At 30.0% G+C, this 25140-nt stretch overlaps 1 protein-coding gene across 3 annotated transcripts in view; it reads left to right on the top strand.

Moving 5' to 3' along the window:
- Positions 1–25140, top strand: part of LOC118186203 (uncharacterized) — a 40069-nt gene that overhangs the window by 5328 nt on the left and 9601 nt on the right. For all 3 annotated transcript variants that reach the window (XM_085824430.1, XM_035356274.2, XM_035356273.2), the window contains exons 2-6: positions 1461–1569; positions 8377–8481; positions 9938–10077; positions 16512–16645; positions 21863–21971. In XM_085824430.1, coding sequence (XP_085680556.1) covers positions 1472–1569; positions 8377–8481; positions 9938–10077; positions 16512–16645; positions 21863–21971 — 586 coding nt within the window. In that variant the 5' untranslated portion in view covers positions 1461–1471. The remainder of the gene's footprint in view (positions 1–1460; positions 1570–8376; positions 8482–9937; positions 10078–16511; positions 16646–21862; positions 21972–25140) is intronic.

Raw genomic sequence — 25140 nt, forward strand, 5'->3', positions numbered from 1 at the left:
AATCTCCGAATTGGATTCGGCTTATTATTTTTTGCAGACTGTTAGAGCAATTTTATAAAAGTAAGCTTGAACTTTCGATTATGTCAAATAGAATTTTTGATATATATTTACTAATATGTAAAGGATGTACAACACGAAAGTATGTTTCGAAGTCCATTAAAGAAAAAGTGGAATTGCTGCAAAAAATGGATAAAGGCATATCCTTTGTTTATCTAAACTTTAACGTTTGTTTATCTTTAACGCTGCGGCGCACATTGAATTGGAAGTTGATTTGTCAGCACTATCCTTATCTTCAGAGCAGATGTTTTTATTTTATTTGGCTTATAATTCCTTACTAAATGTAGTATTTCATCTCGGTGTACTCCGTCTTTGATATGATTTAAATCAAATTCCTTGTCATTATAATTTGCTTCTGATAGCGAAGAAAGTGACAGAGGTTATTGAAAACGAAAAAATTTCATTGACAAATTAGTCAGTATTCTCGACACAGCAATTATAAGACTTGAACAGCGGAACTTTGTAACTGAACAAGAAATTATGTCTGTTTATAGAATTAAAGAGAATGTATTATCACATAAAAAATGAAGCAACTTAAACAACTTACATTGAAAGAAATGTTTAATAAAGTAAACAAATAAATATTAAGCTTTTTTTTTTTTTTTTTTTTTTTGTAAATTTTGATACCCTTTAGATCATAATTGTTCTTTATTTCATAAATTACAGTTTCATATTTTTAATTTTATAATTTCTGCATGCAATCTTACCAGATTTAAATTGATGATCTATAATCGGGAAAAATCGATAATCCAGAATCGCCAAAGTCCCGACGAGTCCGGATTAACGACTTTTGACTGTATTGGCCTGTGTACAATGTATGACTGTCTGCTTTGTCTTCTGCACAATCACTGCTGGGTGCATAAAATTAATCTTATTGTACTCTCAAATATTCGTTTCGTTCGTTGATGTCATATAGATTCTTAAAGCAGCAAAATTCTGTTATGAAAACTTTGCAAAGGCAGGTAGATTAAGATTCAAGGAAAAGAATATCGAGACTACAGTGATTTACCTTTCAATTGTTATTTATTTTTCCATATAATGCAGTAATTTGATTACAGTAGTTTTAAAAACAGCAATTTGCATTTTAAAATTTTTTATTTATTTTTTTCAATATATGTAATAATATGAATAAATGTGAAATTTTCATTTTTGACTTTTTATTTTTGAAAAATTTCTATATTTTAAAAATTGATTTTTGAAAATTGATTTTGAAAATGAAATTTCTATATTTTAAAAATTTTGAAAAATTTCTATATTTGGTTGTTTTTCAATTGTAATGAGGTTTTGGATATCAATGGAAGTAATAAAACAATCTTTTGAAACATTTTTTTATTTCAGTATGATTTGAGACGAGTCTGGATTAACGACTTTTGACTGTATTAGTATTTGTTTCATTGTTTTAGATTGTGCAAGCATGGATTCACATTTCTCTAACTGCTCTTCAGATACAATTGATTCAATAAGAAAAATGACAGCAAGTCGACGAGGTGGGATCAGAATCCGAGGTCGGAGGTAAGAAAGACTTTTTTTGGTAGTTATGAAAAATATTACAATATACAGGCTTATCATGCTTTATGAACATTTTTACACCACTTTAGTTTCACAGGAGACCTTTTAGCAAAACCCCAAATATTCCAATTTAATTTGTAAAATTTGGCCCATAGAAAGATATTTTTTTTCTGTTCTGATTATGTATTGATTGTAAAGAAGGGTATTTTTTCCTGTTTAGTATTTTATTTCAATTAAGGTGTTGAAAATAAAAGGATTTTGTGATCTTTGCATTTGCAATCGTCTGAAATTTTTTTCCCAGTAGGCCTTGCAAAAAAAGTTTGTTAAAATTTTTGGAATTCTGAATGTAACAGATTTTTTGCTTACTAGCTTTAGTTTAGTTTTTTTCTTGGATTACCTGATTAATTATATTTGGTTTATAATTCAGTCTAATATATGTTTATGTATAGGATGTATTATGAATTAAAATTAGAAAATCTTAGACAATATGGTCTTCATGTGAGAATCACATTTATTTCATTAGTGCAGGGTTTCTTAAACTGTAGGTCACGAGGGGGTTCGCCAAAAATTTTAGCAGTTTTGATATTTCTTGTAATAATTTTACAATTAGCAAATATTTTTACACAACGTATTTGAAAATGAAGATAAGACAATACAGACAAAGAAACAAACGGAAACGTTTTGATGCATTTTTTTAGTATATATATTACAGTAACAAGGAAAACATGACAGTTTTACTCTTGTGTGTGTCATATTTTTGCAATACTTATGGGGTCTCACAAAATATTTGTAAATATTATGGGGAGGAGTAGCAAAAAAATCTCAGTGATAAAAGAAGGTCACAATTGGAAAAAGTTTAAGAAACGCTGCTTTAGTGTAATATTATATTTTTTTATAAGATTATAAAATTAAAAAGTGAACTGTTACTCTTATACGTGCCCTCGGTTGGGTTAACGACAAATTTCTCGCAAAATACTTTTGGCAAGAAACTCCATGCTGCCATATTACTATCTAAATTTTTATCAACATTTCGAACTTTGAGCCTAAATTGTGTGTTAAAAATGCGGTTTTCGCTCATGCAAAAACCACATTTTTAACACACAATTTACGCCAAAAATCCAAAACAAAACATTTAGATAGCAAAAACGTAAAGTTTCTAACCAAAAATATTTCACAAGAATCCATGTATACAATGATCTGTTTTAACTTTAAAAAAATCAGAGAATTGCACAATTTATACAGTATAGGAATTTAGGAATTCAATTCTGATAACAAAACAGTACCAGTCATTTTAATGGAATGGTTGCTAGAAACAGCATTCATTATAGCAAGCATTGATTTTATAAGCATTATTCAAGTCTGTATTTTCAGTAATATATAGAAGGTGCTGACAACATGGTCTTTAAATATGTATTATTCCAGGTGCTATGGAAGGAGTCTATATATTTGTCAGAATATTGCCAGCATAAAGGTACATACATTTTTCAAGAAGTCTTCATTCGGTACTTTTCTGTTATCGGGATGGATTCAGAAATATATGAATGTATGCCTGTGTGCATGTATATATGTGCATAAATGTATACACACATATACATTCATGCTTACATAGTATATACATGAACACTATCCATGCATACATGAACACATACATCCATGTATACATGCATTTCTGGATTCAGTCCTGATAACAGAACAGTATGCACCTGAAACCAATAATCTCCTAAATTTCCTCAGTGCCTACAGGTGAGTGATATTATAAGTGGGAAACCTGGTCTAGCAATCAAGCCTACTGTTGCATTTCTAGAAAACCATTTCAACTTCAGTAAATAGTAAGCCTGCAGTAAATGATATTCTATGATACTGAAGCAGAAGACACAAAGTTTCAGATATTAGTAGTTGGATTACTGCGATAGTTTCAAGGAAAATGTGATGTTTGTGGATAAGGTTTAACTGACATACAGTGTGCCCAAGGTTTTAATCTGGTCTGCCTGATGCTGTTGGAAATATAATAAAATTTCAAAATTTTAATCTTTTAGAAAAAAAGAGGGGATACAAAATATTGAATTTAGTGTTGGACCTAATGATTATAAATAAATTGTGAAAAATAAAAATTTTTTAAAGTAGGAAAACCCAAACCTGTGTAATTTGGGACTAAGACTGTGCAGATTTGGGGTCATTATATATATTAGATTTAACCTAAAGCAGAGCAGAATAAGTAAAAACAAAACATTAAAAATGTTTTTTACATTTTTATAAAGTTAAACAAGGGGCTGATGAAGAGGCATAAAAAGTCATTTTTATGTTTCAGAATTTTTACATTTCATATTATGTAATACAGAATAATAGTCACTACTTCCTGATACATGCAAATTTCATAGCCAAAAAATTTCAAATAATTTTCACCTAATACCACATCATCATTAAATGGTATTTTCCATATCATCTTGATCAGAATATTTTTCACTAAATTTAACACTGTGAATGATTTCATGACATCTGAAAGTTATTTTTAAGTTTATGGGAAGTTGTTATCTTACCCACAGCACCATAAGTTGTGCTACATATTTATCCAAGTAAATTTAAAAGCATATTCTTTTATGTTTATTTTTAAAGTTTTGCAATTATGCGACCTTATGACACCTGAGAGGCTGTTAGGATTTCAGGTTTTGGTGGATTTTCTATAGTAATAGTGCACAAATTTATAATTATTAAGATCAATTTCTAATATTTAGTTAATGTATTTTCTTATGGAACATACAACAACCTTATGGCCAACTCCCTGCAAAATATTTTAGTGGTTTTTTTACATAGCAAGACAAGACAGCAATGTTAGAGATATTTCTATTTATCTCCTTTCTGTAGTCTAGTCTTCTGTAGCTTCTGTGGTGTTTTTGTTCAATTTGTTTGTTTCAGCTTTCTGATAACTGATTGTGTCAACTGGATGACATTTCACGTCATTTTATAAAATTTAATTTATTTGAAGTGTATTTTATTTGCATTTTATTCTGTTTATTTTTCATATGATAATAATTTATGATTTTTCATTATGTGTGTTAACAGTCAATGTTTAAGCATCTTCTTTCTCATGTTTGGAATTTTCCAAATTTGAGTCACTTAAATTCATATAAGGTTATTTAGATATCTGCATGAATTAAATATATGTTTCTTCTGATGCCTTTACAATCAGCTCTGAATTTACAGTGATAAGACTGGGCTGAATGTCCATAATTGATTAAAAATCACAGTTACTCCTTGAGCAGTTCAAAAAAAGACACAGAAAAGATAAATAATCTATATTATAATTAAGAGAAAAGTACCATTGATAATTTATCTAGGTTTAATCCTAGTATCCGGTGCGACAGGATTTGGCTACTTTTGGCAACTTTATGATGAGCAGTAAAAGCGGGACATATACGATGAGTAGTTAACCGCTCATTAAAAGAAAATATACAGTTAAACATAGTATATACTATGTGTGTATATACATATACTATGTATGTATAGTATATATATAGACGTTCTTTGGATCATTTTTGGTGTTGGCGATAATTTTCAGTCATGCCAAGGCTGCACCGTATACTAGGATTTTACCAAGACCTCTAATGCTGCTACCATCTAACCCGAATTTTGAAATTATAGAATTATTATTAAACTGCTGTGTAATCCTAGCTAGTCTGAGAAAATCTAGGAACTCTTATCTAAGATGTTTTGACTGGCAACAAATCATATACACAATTATAAGGTTTCCGCATTATTTGAAATGACAAAAATCAACTATCGATAAAGATATGAATGTAAAAGTTTAGGTTAAGCCACTGGTTCTCCAACTGTGGTACACGTACCACTGGTGGTACATTATTTTTAGTGGTACATTTTTTTATGGAAAATTAAATGAATATAAAATTGCGCCCATTTGAACATTTTGTTTTAATCTTTATTATTCAGAAACACATATATTTGTCAAGTTTTTGACTTTTGCGGCTCTAGCTTGAATGTTAAAATGACTACTTTTCCAAGAAAACTGATTAAAATTCACAACATTCACCATTTTTTTAAACCTTGTAATATCTAAAATGTCAAAAAGACAGAATGCATATATTTTTTAAATGTATTTTGTGAATGCTGGTCCTCTGACTCAGGTGTCTTCTTTCTGCTTTTTTGTACAACTATATTATTTGCTTAATGTATGTGTTATTTATTACTCACTGTTTACTGCAATTTTTATATATATATACACTCATAGTATTTATATTTTATTGTAATGTAAAAGTTTCATTGGTACAACTCTGATATACGCCCTAATTTCACCAAATGTGGCGATATGTGTTCTGTGCTGGTTTTTGGCGCGATTGCGTGTTGTATGGCAACCCTGTTGACGTTGAAAAGTCTTTCGCTGGAGTTCGTTAGTTCCCGTCATGCTTTGTGTCTGAGAAGCTAGGGGGGAAAGATTTAATGGTGAAAGTTGTTGAATTGAAGTTCGGCATAAGGAAATATCGTCATGGTCATCCTGTTGAGGGGCAATGGGTATTTGGAGGTGTGGAAAGAAGGTATGGGAGATTATTTTTAGTGGTTGTGCATGATAGAAGTAGGGATTTGTGATTATTTGTTATTTTATTTATTTGTGAACCATAGTATGAATTTTCTGGATAGTGTGTCTGGCTGTCATATAAATATGATACTAGTGATTACGTGGCGGCATGTTAAAGGCGGTATGAAATTGGTATATCTGCTCTTCGAAAAAGCATTAATGGTAAGTGCATTTTATTTTATTCTTGTTCTTATTTTGTAGAATGTAATGTTCATTGTTTTTTTTAGTATGAATTTCTGTCGTTATTGTTGTTTTTTTGAATTGTTTGAAATTTATTTTAGTTATTTTGTTGATTAGTGCGTACCATCTGAATTCTGCAATTCGTAGATGTTTTTTAAAGTTGAAACAGGATGCTGTGTACATGGTATTCTTTGAAATTTATTGTTATGTTAATTTATTAAAGCGAGGTGTGCGTAGTTCGTAAATTCGTTCGTTGCCTAGATTGTGCCATTCGTAGATGTTTTTTTTTAATTGAAACATATTGCTGTGTACATGGACTCTTGTAAAATAATTTTGGTTAGAAACTTCACGGTTTTGCTATCTAAATTTTTTGTTTTTGTTTCGGATTTTTAGCTTAAATTGTGTGTTCAAAACGTGGTTTTTGCATTCGCGAAAAACGTGTTTTTGGAGACATTTTAGGCTTAAAGTTCGAAATGTAGACAAAAAATTTAGATAGCAATATGGCAGCGTGGCGTTTCTCGCCAAAAATATTTGGCGAGAAATTTGGCGCCTTGAGGGCACATATCAGAGTAGTTCCGTTTCATTCACGATTATAATTAAATAACATAAATTTAAAGGGTTTTATTCTTTGATTATATATGCAGAATCGTCCACTTATTTGGCGCGTTATGTTTGGCGCTTTTTACAAGAGTAAGAAGAATTGGATTTTTATCAATTTCCTTTGACCTTTTTAATTGAAAATGCATCGATGTGTACATTGACAAAGTCAAGGGAGTGCGCAATGCCGAACTTGTGCAATTCTCTCATGTTTTTTTAAGGAAAAAAGGTCGATGTGTACATGAATACCGAGTTTGTGCAATTCTTAGAAATGCGCCAAGCAGTGGGTGATTCTGCACTTTCCCGTAATGCTTTTATGGTGGTACATATATTTTTGTTTCATATTATATGTGGTACAAAATTTGAAAAATAAGCATCTCAGGGTTAAGTCGGGATACTTTAGCGGAGGATTTTCTAGTAGAAGCTGGATAGTATTAACATTATACATTGTGAAAACGATGAAAAATCCTTATCTCAGCTACCCTGCTCCTTGGTTCAGTAATGGGTAAAATTCTAGTATACAGTGCAGCCTTGGCGCGATTTTGAAAATTATCGCCAACATAAAAAATGATCCAAAGAATGTCCTTAAACTATACACTATATACTATGTGTGTATATACATAATATATACTATATTTAACTATATATATTCTTTGAATGATCCGTTTACTACTCATCGTATATGTCCCGTTTTTACTGCTCATCATAAAGTCGCCAAAAGTAGCCAAATCTCGTGTGCACCGGATACTAGGATCAAACCTTTATCTATATTTTCAATAGTTAATTCTTGAGAATGAACTCATCTGGTTATGTTAGATAAATTTGTAATTTGGAAAGAAAAAGAAAGGGGGGATGGACAAAATAAATATCATTAGAAATTAAGCAGCTAAACTGTAAATGGCATTAAAGAACAATATTTACAAGGGAACTTGAACAATGTTCAAACTTGAATAAAATAGTTTTTTAAAAAACCATTTTACTGTATTTATGCATTTCAGATTATATTCTGTTAAATTACATGCTGTTGCAGGTAAAAGCAGCTACTAAATACATCATTATCATCTACTAGTATCACTCCTGTTGACCCTTGCATTTTTATTTTTTCTATTTTCTGCACACAGTTTTGTTCTATGCTGATACTTTGCAATAGTAATTTTTCCATCAATCCACAATAATTTTTTTTTTTTTTTTTTTTTTTTTTGATAAATCACACATTTAATTCAAATTTGACTTTACTGGGAACCAAAAACACATCTTGAATGAATGTATGGACATCAGATTTGGTTACAAATGTTTTTCTTGTTACTTTGCATAAACTGAATCCTAGAGCCAACTTCTTTTTTGTTGTAAATAATGTGTATGTGCATAAAAGATTATACATACCTGTTTTAAAAATTTGCCATAAAATTTATTTGAAAATGAAATTTTCTTTTCAAAATATTCAGATTTCCACCAACTGGAATACGAAGTGATATGCTGCCTACTGGTACCAAAAAAGTTGTTGCTCCTAAAATTCCACAGAGACGAACTCAGGTGAAAAAAGAAATTCCGTATGTATTGAATTTATTAATTGATAAACAAGTAAATTCTATCTGTGTGATGTAAAATGCTAAAACATTTTAGGGTTGTCATATACATATATATGCTAAAGTGAAATTATTTTATATATGTATTTTGAAAAGCAAGTTTAGATAATAATTAAATCAAAGTGTTAATGTTAAAATATATTAAAACTGGCAATATCAGTCTGCTGACAAACAGTTTATATGTACACTGTGGGGGAGGGGGGGAAGGACAGTTCTATATCTCTCATTCTACTTGGCCAATTGACGAAATTCGACTTGCATTTTTCATGTTTCGAAAGCGCGATTTGGGATATGTATTAGATTTATATATAGCATTGTTCTAACACGGGTATTTTGACACAAAATAATTCTGATAACTACTTAAGTACTCTTCTTATAAAGTACCAAAAATTGGATCAATTGGACAAATTTAATTCATTCTGTCCCCCCCCCCCCCAAAGTTAGGCTTTGGCAGCATGAAATACCCGTCCCCATAAGACAGTGCATTCGATTAGCGTGTCATCCCGAGAGAGTGGTTCAATGACTGAGCTAGCCATCATGAACAGGTTAAATCTGAAAAGAGAATTGAAATATTTGTACGAATCCCTCATTTATATGTTATATATAACGTTTCAGGAAATTCAAAATCTTTGCAGTTTCTGTTGACATGACATACAAATATACAATTAAATATTCCTCACTGTAAAGAAAGAAAATTCGGGAGTTGTTTGTCATATACATGCATAAGTAGATATTAAAAAATCGGGAAATTGCTCTTTAAGTAAAAGAACTAGTATTGGCCTGTGTACAATGTATGACTGTTTGCCTTGTCTTCTGCACAATCACTGCTGGGTGCATAAAGTTAACCTTGTTGTACTCTCAAATATTCGTATCGTTCGTTGATGTCATATAAATTCTTAAAGTAGCAATTTCTGTTATGAAAACTTTGCAAAGGCAGGTAGGTAAAGATTCAAGGAAAAGAATATTGATACTACAATGATTTAGCTTTCAATTGTTATTTATTTTTCCATATAATGCAGTAATTTGATTACAGTAGTTTTAAAAACAGCAATTTGCATTTTAAAATTTTTTATTTTTTTCCCTCAATGTATGTAATAATAAGAATAAATGTGAAATTTTCATTTTTAACTTTTTATTTTTGAAAAATTTCTATATTTTAATGTAAAAACTGCATATATCAGAAAATGGATTTTATGTAAAGCTGAAAAATAATTCTTAATTTGGTTCTTTTTCAATTGTAATGAGGTTTTGAATATCAATGGAAGTAATAAAACAATCTTTTGAAACATTTTTTTATTATTTCAGTATGATTTGAGTCGGTAACATAAAGTCCCATATAATCTTGTTTTATCAATTTTTCTTTCAAGAAAGGGCAGAATATTTTATTTAGCTTGTAAAAAGAAACTACTCTTTATTATAGAGAATGCTCTGTTAAAGCTGATATTATTGAGCAAGAGAAAAAAGTTGAATCGTGGCGTGGTCGGGGCCATGGATCTAAAATTATTGTGCAGACAGCTGGTTCATTTCTAGGAGAAGGAGTAGCACCAAAGATAAAAAAAGGTGTTCCTTTCTATTATTTTTATTAACATGTTATTAAGCATGTTCTGTAAGAAAACATGTACAGTACAAAGTCCGTAATCCAGACGTAAATTATCCGGAATGACCTATATTCCGGACCTCAAAGCCACCAATTATTATTTTTTTGTATGCATTATGCATGCACGTTTAATGCACACTTCTGATATGCATGCACGCATGCGTCGCTTCTGATAGTGAAGAAAGTGACAAAAATGAAACGTTTATTGAAAACGAAAAAATTTTGATTGACAAGTTAGTTGGTATTCTCGACACAGCAATTACAGGACTTGAACAGTTGAACTTTGTAACTGAACAAGAAATTATGTCTGTTTATAGAATTAAAGAGAAAGTATTAGCACAAAAAACGAAGCAATTAAACAATTTACATTGAATGAAATCTTTAATAAAGTAAACAAATATTATGCTTTTTTTTTTTTTTGTAAATTTTGATACCCTTAAATCATAATTGCTCTTTATTTCATAAATTATGGTTTCATATTTTTAATTGCGTAATTTCTGCATGCCATCTTACCAGATTTAAATTTATGATCTATAATCCAGAAAAACCCTAATCCGGAAACGCCGAAGTCCCGACGAGTCCAGTTTACGGACTTTGTACTGTATAAAACAGCCATTTGGGATTCTTCTTAAAAGACATTATGAGAGATTTGATTAAAATATATTCTTATTTTTTATTAATTTCTTATAAATACATGATTGATAATTTTAATTACCTTTACTATAAAGATTAATAAAACATTTAATTATTTTTTGATTTTTTTTTTTTTTTTTGTTTCAATCTGCAGCACAATTTGCAGTTATTTCAAACCGCAGTTAATGTTTGACATAAACCGCAGTTAATGTATGTGTACTCTCTCTTCTCTCAAAACCATTTTTAAAAAGTAGTTGAAAGATTTTGAAAATGTTAATTTATGTTAACAGATCTTGGTTGTAACAGCAATTAACCCTTTGCGGCACAGTGTGCTCGATCTGGGCACGCTTAAAACTTTCCTTCTGTTGTACGCACAGAAAAATTGAATGAAAAAGGATTTAAAGGTTACTATAGGTTACTCGGAACCTTCTTTATTTATAGTAAATGGAAGCTCAACACAAACCAGTCCATATATTTTAGCCATGTTTAGTTTTTTAAGACCCTCATTTCTCAAAGAAATCTTCCAGATTTTTTTTAGGGTATAAAAGGAATTGTTTGAAAAAAATTTCTATGTTATTTTTTTGGCTGTATTCTAATCTCCTTATTCTATATTAGTTTTAAATTTTTACCTTGAAATCTTGCCTAAAATCGAACGGCGAACCGAGGTGTTCCCAGACTGGGCTCACTGCAAGTCTAGGTAACTGAGAGGCAGCTGTTTCTTTGTTTCTCTGCAGCTCATCGGTCAGCTCATTAACATAGAAAGGTGGGTCCACATCTGTGTTTCATTTCCTGTTTTTCTGTTTCTTCTATCAATTATTTTTTGGGGAGGGGGAGGTTTGGTTATCAACTAAGAAACTGTTGGAATGATTTTCTGAAGGTCAGTAATAATTTTATCAATTAGCTGTTTGGTTTTTCACTAGAGCAGTTCTCTTTTTCTCTTTCGCTTTCTTAGCGCTACGTTTAGTAGTTTTGAGTTGTAGACATTTATATTTTTATTTTATAGTTTATAATTTCAAAATTGTAGATATAATATTAGTTTATTTTTTCGGATTTTTAATTATTTTCCAAACGGATCAGAGAGGGCTGACCAGTTCTAAAGCACTGAAAGTGCTACACGAATTGCTTTCAGATAGTGAATCTAGTACGGATCCCAGCACATGTTCAAAACATGCAATATTGGGTTGTGCATTTTCAAAGGTGGTGTCACTTTCTTCAAAAAGTACCACGCTGAAAAAATAGACTAAAGTGCAAATATGAAATGTAAATAATGTAAATATCATATACCCATGTTACTTTCCCTCCATTCATAAGCATGTAATCATCATATAACCAAAAATGAGCTTTTTAGGGGTGGGTTAGAATAGCAGATCTCCCCGTGGCACACCCTGGATAATGCTAAATCTGATATGGTATTCAGAATCTAGTGTTTTTTAATCATAGGCAAAATCTCTTGCTCTTTTACGCACTTCCCAGCAATGCTCGTTTCAGCACTCTTTTCGAAGCTCTATTCAATCAGGCACACCCACAGAATTAAAATGATAAATGTTATCTTTACAAAATTTTACTTGTGTACTCCTCTAGGCCTAATTACCCTGCCTACTTTTTTTTTTTTTTAATCAAAACTCCGACTTTAAAAGGTAGTGTGGCGGAAAGGGTTAAAAAGCTACTTTTTAAGTATTTTGTAACTGAATATTTCATTGTATTGCCAAGCTGTTCTTTCTGATGCTATCTCATTTTGAAAGTAAAGTACTTTAAAAAAATTAATGATATCTAAAAACGTATCCTGCTTGTTAAATTTTCAGAATGTGTGTTAAGTTAAATCTAAGGTACTTTTGTTAAACACATTCTCAAGTATTTACAGGGTTATCATAAAAGATTGCCTGAATAATACTGGCATACGCGCACACTCATATGCATGTACTTATGTAAGATGAAAAATTATTGCTAAATCAAAATTCTAACTTTAATTTGCAGCAGTCCTTTAACTCTATATTTCAGTTTGGTTATTTTTCCTTTCTGTCCTAAAAACATTGGCATTCTAAACTGCATCATTTCAGAATTAACCTTCTTTGCATGATTCTTATAATACATTTATGAGGCAGATACTTACTTTAATAATAATAATTGTAGATTTGGGAAAAAATTAAACTAAAATCATTCTGAACCAAACTTTCATCTCAGACACATCACATTGCTGTTGTTGACGTGACACATCACATTACTGTTGTTCCTCATGTTACTTGCTATCCTGCAAACATGTCATTGCTTATTTCTCTTGCATTAATTGCATTGTCATTACAATGCAGAAAAGCATAAATAAGTCCCTAAAAATGGGTTCAGATTGCATCCTTTGCATGATGTAATTCAAGTTAAGAATATGCTTTTGATGAATTGTTTATCCAGAGATAAAATATGTTCAGTTGGCCAAGAATGCTGCTTTGGGTCTGATGCTATTAATTGTTAATCATCACACAGATTAATTATAAATTAAAAATTATAAATTCTATTGAAATGATTTAACTATTTAAAAATACTCAGAAATATCTGAAGTTTCCAGTCATAACATAATAAGATCTCAAATGTATTCCTATATTACTCAGCAGACTTCAAAATGGTACTGTTTCTCTTAATGTATGCTACAATCTTTTATCTCAAGTACTAGAGATCCAAAAATATTTCACTAGAAGTGCCATGTTCATTCACACAAAATAAAGGGCACTGAGATAAAGACAACAAAGCTTTGGGGGAATCAGCTTAACTCTTCTGATGCAGTCATTAGGGGGTGTCCAGAAAAGAAGTGATAAAAAGGATGACACATATATCTGAAATTAATGTATTTATTGCATCAAGATTTGCATAACTGGAAAGATGAACTCGAAACATTTCAATCCACCTCTAGAGTGCAATTTGCAGCTTGGCTATGTCTAAGCATCACCATATCTCATTTTACATATTTGAAAGTATTTCTAATGTGACTAGTCCTATTGTTTCCATAATTTGAGCATGCAGATCTAAAGAGGTCAGGAATATTTTACTAGTTTTGATTTTTGCTATATTGTTTTTATGAAGCAGAACACATTTGTTTCTTCTACTGTAATTTCTTTACCTTAGAATGAAAAACTCTGGAATTAAAATGTACAGTGCTGGATCAATATTTAAGGAAGTAAAACCAGCTTTTTCAGAGGCCCACAGAGGATATATGGTATACATAATATAGATGTTCTCGAAATAGGTATCGCAACTCTCATGGGTGTTGCATAAAATTACAGTGTTTACTGTAATCATGCATAAAATTGTGGTTTCCAGTACTTTCTACTAAATCGAAACTGTGAAGCTACAAAAGAAGCCTTCCCTACCCCCCAAAAAAGATCAAGGAAATTTAAAACATTTTTTCTTGGTATCTAGCAAGATTTGGATATTAATTAATGTTGAGTTTGTTTTGAACTAGTGCTAGATAATGTGAGAAAAATACATTATACTGCATCCTTCAATTGTGTTTTTACAATGTATTAAAAAATTCTATAATTAAAAATCAGTTTATAAGGATTTTAAGGTATGCACTGTGAATTTCTTTTTTTATATAAATGAAAGTAAGGTATTTCAGTCTAATCTTCAAAAACACTAGAGTAGTAAATACTATATTGGGCTGGGCAGTTTCTAGGGATGAGAGAAAAATCATGTTTTTCTATTAAAGCTGCTGTAGAAAAATGAAACATCAGTGTGATTCAATGTATATATATTTATACTCATGATTGAATTACTATGGGAATTATTGGGTGTGCTGGGATGCTATATTTCTGTTATATATGTTTTCCTTTAGTGCATATTTGTGATGAATAATAATTAATTTTTAAAATCATCTGAGCTTCTGTAGTTTGCAAATTGATTAAAACATGGATACTGAATAAGCAAATAGTGAAGGCAGGGTACTGCATTGCACTTTTTGACAAAATACATTTTAGTTCAAATGGAAAGTTATCTGTGGTCAAAAGAAGTTGTGAGTAAAAAAGTTGAAAGTTGTTGGAGATCCCACCAAAGTTATACAAATATTCCTCTGGAGTTCTGAAGGAACTAATGTCTCTTTATTTAATAAAATGTCAGCATTGGACTTGCTGCATTAAAAAAAAAAAAAAAAAAAAAAAAAAAAAAAAAAAGTGGCTTTGATCAATTTCTATTATTTTGTTAAGCCTCCGATTTTATCAGAAGTTCTGTTTAGAAAGCTATGAGTGAAAACTTACTGTAAGTAATTGTTCCAGTCTTTTACTGTTTTGTCTGCCATATCCAGCTGATAAGGATATGGCAGACAAAACAGTAAATACATAACTTTTTAATACATACTTGTTTTGAAGGTAGGGTCATATAACTTTGAAAATAATCCAGTGCTTGCTGTTCTGTAAAAGGCAGGTCTCAAATTTTAATTGTTTGTTTTTTAAAATGCAAGGAAAAAATACATAAGTAATAGTTAATAATATCCTTTTTCATAGAAACAAAAGATGGCTTACTAAGAATCAATCAGGTTGCATCAAATGAAAGTGCAGATGCTGAGAGTATGTTGCTATGTCACTCTTATGAATAGCTACCACTACATCATGCTGCTTGCCGACGGTTTCATGGTCAAAGAGATAATACTTAGGCACCAAAAAAGTTTACAGTAATGTATTCTAAACAACCTTCCATTTTATTTTTTATAAAAATGAAAAAAAAAAAAAAACATTATTAAAGTTAAAACAGCTATATATATTTAATTTATTTATTTTATATTAATTTATTTTTTTAATTCAATTTTCATTTTATTACAACAATTAATTTTTCATTTAATTAACAAAAAGTCTTATTTATCCTTTAAATATGCATTATTTTCTCAAAATTACAACTCTTGTGCCTTAAAACCAATTCTTTTAAAAATATCATTGAGGAAGTGAATAATAATTTAAAAGGATGCTAATAATCCTTGCACTTGCAATACTGTCATTCTATTAAAATTGCACAGTGCGATATAACAGATTTTCTCTAATAAAAATAATCATTCCACTTAAGCAGCATATTGTTAACCTTTTAATGATGTTGGAGAAAAAGATTTCCTTCAGAAAATTTTTTATTTGAATTCATATTTCCTTTTAGAAGGACATGGTGTTTTAGGTTTTCAAAATAAATTGATATTAACATTCACTGTTATAAAAGAACAGAGGAATATAAAACTTGTGTTTGGAAAAGAGCAGTTCACAAATGCATCTGTTGATTAGTATAGTAATCTTCTATTTTTTTTCCCAAAGTTTCTACTGAAAATACTTTAAAAACTATTATTTGGTAGATAAAATTTCCTTGAAATTTTTTACATCCATAAAATTCTTTTCAATTCAGTTCATGATTTTAATTCAAACCCTTTTCCCATTTGATATTCAGATACTTTAGTTAGAGATTTATTCTTTTTTCTTAATAGATGCCAATAGTCTTCTTACATAATGGATCAGAACTGTGCAGTACATTTAAAACTTTTCCGTATGTAAAGCCTTTTCTGCACAGACTGCCTAATTATCTTTATTAGGTACTGAATAAGACAGTATGGTAATTTTATTTAAGCCAGATCTCTCTGTTCTCATTTATTATGTTATTATGTTTATTTTCCATAATTTAGTATGCCTTTTCTAATCAATTAAAGAAGCTTATTAATTAAGTAGACAAAATTTTTATAACTGTTCATAAGCAATATGCTTAGATGCTTCAGTTTCTGAAAATATTGTATTAAATCTTCATTTTATCTCAGAGCTGCCTGACTACCATGAAAGAGCTTATTTAGCAAACTGTTCAAGAAATACTGTGAGGAATGAGAAAACTGAATTTCAAATGAAAGAAGACGCTAATATCATTGATGACCTTCTGTTTCATGAAGACAATGAAGTACATATGCTTTTGACATAATTTTGAGTTATAAGTTACATTCATTATAGTAATTATATGCACCAATTATTAGTTATGTTGATCTTTTGGGCTTTCTTATTAGCCATGGGTCATTTAATGGCCATCCTATTGTACATTATTGTAAAAAATGTGCTTTACTTGAGTTAAAAATGAAAGCAACATTAAATAACAATTAATTTATACATACTGTGTCTCACAAAAGTGATAGGATACTTGTGCTTTACAAAAGGAAACTGTAATAAAATAAGTTTAAAAAACATGTAAACTTTTTTGGTGGGTGTGTTTCATACTTAAATTTAATAACAATTATTACATAACATACATTTTCTCAAAATATTAAAATATTAATTTAATAAAAATACATTTGTTTAGAACGCAGCAAAAAATGGCTCACATAAGTGATGGGACACCATTAGATACTACTACGTACTACAATAAAAATATTTTTTGGGTTTTTTATTTTTACTCAAAAGGAATCAGCAATAATTTATAAAATCGTTTGCAGTATTTCCCTCCAGTTTGTTTTGGAATTTTTGTGTTTTTTAGCTCTGTGCAACTATGAATGTTAAATGAAAAGAAACTTTGCCTGAAATTCGAAAATTAGTTATTAATTTGCATATTGAATGTGGAAAATCTATTAGAGAAACTGCTGAAACAGTTCACTTGAGTCATTCAACAGTTTTCAGTATCATTAAACGATATAAAAAGAATCATATGATTCAGGATAAAAGAAGATCTGGCCGACCATCAAAGCTATCCAATGGAATAAAGCGAATTATCGTTCGAAATATTAAAAAAATTCCAAGAATGAGTGCTCCTAAAGTTGCTGCTGATTTACAAGCATTATATGGAGTAATTGTTAATCCTGAGATTATTAGAAGAGTAATTCGATCTGCTGGATATCACGGTAGAGCAGCCAGGAAAAAATTCTTCGTAAGTGAGAATAGAAAACTCAGACTGGCTTTCACGAAATCCAACATAAATAAAAATTCTAATTACTGGAATAAAGTTATATTTGCTGATGAGAGTAAATTTAATATATTTGGTTCTGACGAGAAAATCTTGGTGTGGAGAAAATTCAGGAAAGAATTTCGCAAACAGAACTTGGTGCCAACAGTAAAACATGGTAGAGGAAGAGTTATGGTATGGAGGTGTATGTCGTCCGCTGGAATTGGTAATCTTATTTCTATTGACAGTATAATGGATCAGTACAAATATATTGGCATTTTAAATCAAAATTTGAAATTTTCAGCACGAAAATTGAACCTTCATAACGATTTTAAATTCTACCAGGACAATGACCCAAAGCACACTGCTTTGAACGTTAGACTCTAGCTGCTGTATAACTATCCTGAAATAATAAAAACACCACCACGATCTCCAGACTTAAATCTCATAGAGAATATTTGGTAAGAATTGGAATCAAGAATTCGCAAACACACCATTTCTTCAAAACAACAATTAAAATCGGTGCTTCAAGAAGAATGGGGTAAAATCACTCCAGAAATCGCAAAAAAATTAGTCGAAACCATCCCAAGAAGATTAAATCATGTTTTAAAAGTAAAAGAATATCCAAAAAATATTAAAACCTTTTAAAAAGTAAAATTTTTGGATAAATATTTGATGGAAATGTAAGTGTCCCATCACTTATGTGAGCCATTTTTTCCCCGGTTCTAAACAATTGTATTTTTATTAAATTATTATTTTAACATTTTGAGAAAATGTATATTATGTAATAATTGTTACTAAATTTAAGTATGAAACACACCCACAAAAAATTTTACATGTTTTTTTAAAATTTATTTTACTACAGTTTCCTTTTGTAAAACACAAGTGTCCCATCACTTTTGTGAGACACTGTATGTTTGAAATGATAATAGCATAGATCAGGAAATAAATAAAAATTGCAGCTGTGCTGAGAATAATGATGAAATGAAAGCATAAAAATTAGCCATGCTGAAGTCTTCATTTCATTTATTTTGATTATGGCAGGGATCACAAGGGTTCTATATCTAAGCGAAAGGATATCTTTGTGGAAGATTTCTAGGCAAAAATGGCACATACATCACATATGAGCAAAACATTAAAACTTCCAGGCTCATTTGTCAGGATTTAAATTCTGGTTGAAATCCTAGGACTCAGTTTTACCACTTGACTAATTATAGGTGCTGAAGCCTTGTGTAAAGCTTTGTAACACCTTGATGCTTTTTGTATGAATCTTCTATTGATCAAAAACTGGCATGACAGTGCAGTAGCTACTAGAGTTATGACTCTCATAAAAAGCGTTTTAAAATACTTTTTTTTTATCTAAAAGTTTGTTAAAATATTAATTATTGTATTTATGCACTTATACTTAGCATTTCAAATAAATAATTTCAGGAAACCTTGTCAAAAGAAAAATGGGCATTGTGCTTATTTATTAATGCAACCACCTCAGAAGAAATCACTGTATTTTCATAATGTGCCAAACTCTGGCAACCATGCACATAACCAACGAAGAAGTGTGTTTTCTAGATACCTGCTGTTGCCGAAGTTTGCACAAAGTCTCTGCGATTCTCTGATTTTTTAGTATATACAAATAGATCGCTGTGTACTTTGGGAGGAGAACAGTGGAAAAAAAATTATGGAAAGAAGAATGTAAATTTTTTTAAATATATCATGTAATCCTTATTTAATAATATAAATTCATATTTTAAATTGCTAAAGTATGTTTTCTTTTCACATGCTGATAATGTTTACTGATTTATGATAAATACGATAGTTTGGGAATCTTTCTGATAAAAAGGTGCGAAAACCACCAATTTGTAACCGATAAGTAACTTTTACCTTTTCATCTATCAAAAATCATGATCGGAAGAGCTCATCAGTGGCTAAGTAGTAAAACCTTTATGTCCTGGTAAATTGACCAGGATTCAAATCTTAGCAAATGGGCTGCTTTCATAGCTGTTTTCGTGGTTTTTTTCCCATGTGAAGATGAATATGAACCAGATTTCCTGAAAAGGTAATTCATCCTCTCCCTTTAGGCAGATAGCCATAGCACGATTTGCCATAATTAAAACAAACCAAACCAGTCAATTATCTAAGATGAACTATAGTCATAATTACTTCAACTAATTGGCATTCAACTACATATGCATTTATAATATAAACATATAAACTCATATATAGTAGAATTGGCAATAAAATCTTACTGCAGGGAAAATTCTGCATCAGTTGAAATATAGGTCTGGCAATAAAATCTTAACTGTTTTGCATCAATATGAATGGAAATATCCACGAAATAAAATTTTGATTTTTTTGGGGGGGGGCCTTCTAATTAGAGTAGTATTATCTTTGTTAAGATATTCCTTATAGAAGAGATGAAATTTCCTTATAACTTTCAAAAATTCCAACACTTTAGCATTCTTGAAGTTGGATTTGAAACAAGTTTTTTGAATAAGTTGTTAATTCAGAAGAATTGACCAGTTTTAAAAATATAATTAGTCATAAGTTCATAAAAGAAAGGGAAGTATTCTTAATTAACTTTTTATTATTAAGTTTATTTTTTTTGTTGAATCAGTTTCTGAGGTTTCTGTACACTGTATTATTAAACATAAATTCTCTCTCTCTCTGTATATAAATTATAAAATCACAAATACACATATAAATTATTCAAATACCTTATACAATACCTTCAGTGGTGGATAGGGCCAGCAGGCAACCATGCAGTTGCCCGCATATAATATAGTTAGGGAGGCAACCATGGGGTTGAGCGATTTCGGGTCGATCAAGAAACTCAAACGATCAAACCGACACAGATGACTCAGCAAGACAGTCCTGAGTGTGGGGGAACGTACGTAGAATTAATACTTGCACTCAAAAGTATATCTTCCAGTGATATACAAAATGCACAGATACAACAAATGGCAAAATCTATTCTAGATAAAATATCAAATTTTAGAATAGTAATTAAATGGGAAGTACTAAAAAATTCAATTGAAAATCATTATTTTGAATCTGATACTGAGTTGGAAAGAGAGAAGGCTCTATTTATTAATGAGCATTCATCCAAAGCTAAATGCAGGTTTTGAAAAAATTGCATCTTGTTTGCATATAAATTACACTTGAAAGATAATTTATATAGTAATGCATACACCAATGTCTTGTTTGCTTATAAGATTGTACTCACCCTATTTACAACACAAGTTGAATGCGAAAGAGCTTTTGCAAAATTAAAAATTGTAAAAAGTAGATTAAGGAGTACTATGTATGAAGCAAGTTAATTTGGAGTCATTGCTATTGATGAACATAAAGAAGAATATTTTGGCTAAAACAAAAACTGAAGATATTAATTGAAGAAATATTTGCCCAGGTACCTGGAATTAAAAAATATTTAAATGGCTTAATTATGAATCAACTGCTGTTTCGTTTGTATAATTATTTAGTCACTGTTATTTTTTGTTTGTAGTTTATTTGCATATATATATGCATGTTTGTTTATTTGTTTATTTGCATGTAGTTTATTTGCATATATATATGCATGCATACAAACAAAAAATAACATGCATATATATATGCATGTTATTTTTTGTTTGTAGTTTATTTGCATATATATATGCAAATAAACTACAAACAAAAAATAACAGTGACTAAATAATTATACAAACGAAACAGCAGTTGATTCATAATTAAGCCATTTAAATATTTTTTAATTCCAGGTACCTGGGCAAATATTTCTTCAATTAATATCTTCAGTTTTTGTTTTAGCCAAAATATTCTTCTTCTAATATGCAAATAAACTACAAACAAAAAATAACAGTGACTAAATAATTATACAAACGAAACAGCAGTTGATTCATAATTAAGCCATTTAAATATTTTTTAATTCCAGGTACCTGGGCAAATATTTCTTCAATTAATATCTTCAGTTTTTGTTTTAGCCAAAATATTCTTCTTCTATATATATATATATATATATATATGAATAAAGTGTTACTTTTCTGAAATGTACATTTTTATTTTATAAAATTTTTTTATGATGATGATAACTTATATGTATAATGACATTACATATGGGAGCCTTAGGGCCAACATATTTTTTCTTGCTAGCTGTGATCTCTTTGCCCAATCTGCCACTGAATACCTTATATAAATTATCATATGGATGACAATGTTATTAATTGTTTTAGTGTAATTAATAACAGTATCATATCTTAGGCATTTATAGATGATAAAAATTTTCAACAACCAGTGAAATTACCAAAGCAGGAATTGCAGAATATTAAACAAGAACCACCCGATCCTGACAATAAACCTTTTACAAAAGGTAGGTGTGAAATATTAAAAATATAATGGATGTTGAATATTTTTCATATTTTTTAATTGATATGATGATTAAAAACTAAATTTACAGTTATAATTTTGAAATTGATAATACAATTACTATCATTTGAGAAATGTATCATATGATCTCACGTCTAGAACAACATGAAACTTCTTTCTTCCACTTTGATATTTAACATATTACTCTAAATATGCTTCATATTTTATTTGCAAACTAATATTTTATTTATATTGCTTTTAATGCAAACAATATCGCATATTGTATTAAATAAGATTAAAAGTGGAATTATAAAGATTTATGTTAAAATCAACATCTGAATGCTATTCTAAAACTGTCGGGCATCTTGGGCAAATTGTAATATACTAGTCTGCCTTATATGCTTGACAATAAAAGCAATTGAACTTCCCGAAATTAGCAGTGCCATATGAAAGCTGAAGCATAATTAAAAAAAATATCTTTCATTTTAAAATTTAGCAAAAGTAATGCAATGAATATTACAGTCAAAAGTCGTTAATCCGGACTCGTCGGGACTTCGGCGATTCCGGATTATCGATTTTTCCGGATTATAGATCATCAGTTTAAATCTCGTAAGATGGCATGCAGAAATTCTAAAATTAAAAATATGAAACAGTAATTTATGAAATAAAGAACAATTATGATCTAAAGGGTATCAAAATTTGCAAAAAGAAAAAGCTTAATATTTATTTGTTTACTTTATTAAACATTTCTTTCAATTAAGTTTTGCTTCGTTTCATGTGATAATACTTTCTCTTTAATTCTATTAAACAGACATAATTTCTTGTTCAGTTACAAAGTTCCGCTGTTCAAGTCCTATAATTGCTGTGTCGAGAACACCAACTAATTTGTCAATCGAAATTTTTTCGTTTTCAATAACCTCTGTCACTTTCTTCGCTATCGGAAGCGAATTATAATGAGGAGGAACTTGTTTTAAACCATATCAAAGACGGAGCATATTGAGATGAAATACTACATTTGGTAAGGAATTATAAGCCAAATAAAATAAAAACATCTGCGCTGAAGATAAGGATAGTGCTGACAGATCAACTTCCAATTCATTATGCGCCCGCCGCAGCGTTCCCCCCGCCGAGCAGCGTGAAATTGATAAACAGATTTCGGATTTCAAAACATACTTTCGCTTTAGATCCTTTACATATTGACAAATATATATCGGAAATTCTATTTGATATAATCGAAAGTTTAAGCTTACTTTTATAAAATTGCTCTTACAGTCTGCAAAAAATAATAAGCCACATCCAATTCGAAAATTAAGGAACAACGCAATCATCAACATTAACTGAAATAGATAATTAGATAATTTTAGCTTATACATCCATTATACATAAAACGTGCACGCGAAAACGTATTCTGCACTTGCGCACACTCATATGCGCAGTCGTAAAAGGTCTTACGCGCGCACGTAAACGCCTATGCGCATGTGTCAACGCGGCGCATGCGCAGAAAGTTTTTAGTTTTGAGGTCCGGATTATAGATCATTCCGAATTATGGGTGTCCGAATTAACGACTTTTGACTGTATGTGAAAAATGCAAAACTTCTTCATAAAAAGTTTCATGTGTAAGCATTTCAGAACTAGAAGAGAGAACATGTATGGTGATGTATGGTCAAGCTGAATGAAGATTGCAATCACTAGAGAATTTGAAATATGCTTTTGATCTGAAACAGTCGTGCCTAACTCTTGCTGAATAACTTGACATATCCAATATGTAATATGATGTTTTATGGCATTCTGACAAAAACTTTAATGAAAAAAAAAAGATATGTATTCTATTTTTTCATGAAGAAACAATAGACAAGTACATTGATTCTGAAATGACTTGATTAATACAAACATCAAAATTCTTATATTGTATCATCATCGTTTATGAGACACGGTATTTCAGCTATTACCTGGAATCAAATATTAGATTGCATTGTGTGAATCCCCTGTGTTGCACAAAACAAATTAATTGCATTTCAAGTCGTAAGTGAAGGTAATATTAATCTGTTTCTATAATTCAAAGGACATCGTTTTTGTGAATTCATTCCAGAAAATGAAATTTTTATTGATATTATTTAAGCGCTACAGAGCATTTTGCTGAACTGCTAAAATATCAAAAGCCTGGAACTTGGTATTTTCTGTATGACAATACTCCATCTCATAAAAACTATCACCTTTAATCCCCCTTCCCAAAAAAACAGCTTGCAGCTTTAACACCTATCCTATTTGTGAGATTTATGTAATAATTTTCAACATCTCAAAACAGCAAATGAAGGAGCTCTGTATGATGATAAGAGATACGCATATTACCATGATGAAATTTAACGAGGCCATTTTACAAACAAACCTACAAAAGCTTCTTAACTAAGCAAACAAGGTTAGCGCTATACTAACTTTAAAAAGCATGATAGTAAAAGGTCTCAATTTTCGTCAAAATAATGAAATTTTGTGTTTGCCTAAAAGATTCACTTTCTTTTTACATGCACTGTGTAGTTCAATGATATGTATACTGCACATGTATAATTTAACAGCTTTCCCTTCTTCTAAATTAACAGCTTGTACCTGTATTATCTGCTATATTTAATTGAAATAATACTTTAACCCATTTAAATTTATTTAATTGGCTGTAGGTGCATTTTATATATTACAAAACTAAAATTCCTCACTGCTGCCTTGATTTTTACTAAATAAGAAAGGGAGGAAATTCATTTAATTTTTATTTTGTCAAAATTACATAAAAAGAGAGACTGCATTTTCTCCTGATTTTAGTAATTTTCAGTACAAATTTTAATTAAAATATAGGTTATGCAGTTCTTAAGCAGAATATTTATTGAAAGTGGAAATGAAATTAAAAACTGTGCACATAAGATACAGGTATTTAATGTGAATTGTGACTTAAGAGCAGAAATTAAAATTTGTTTCTTCATGCATATGCAATTTCTAAATTGTAATTTTTTACTTTAACTTATTAATTTAAGAAAATACCGTTTTCCTTAGAAGTAATGGAGAATTCTACATGCAAAAATACTTGAATTTAAGGAAAATTTATTCATAATTTAATGAATTTTTAAGCTTTTTTCTTCAACTCATTAAGTTTGAACTTAAATATCTCATTCCTCTAAAGTTTGATTTAT

This window comes from Stegodyphus dumicola, chromosome 9 (genome assembly GCF_044657685.1).
Source record: "Stegodyphus dumicola isolate Sdum_Otavi_A_Nest chromosome 9, ASM4465768v1".
In the NCBI taxonomy this organism is placed as follows: Eukaryota; Metazoa; Arthropoda; class Arachnida; order Araneae; family Eresidae; genus Stegodyphus; species Stegodyphus dumicola.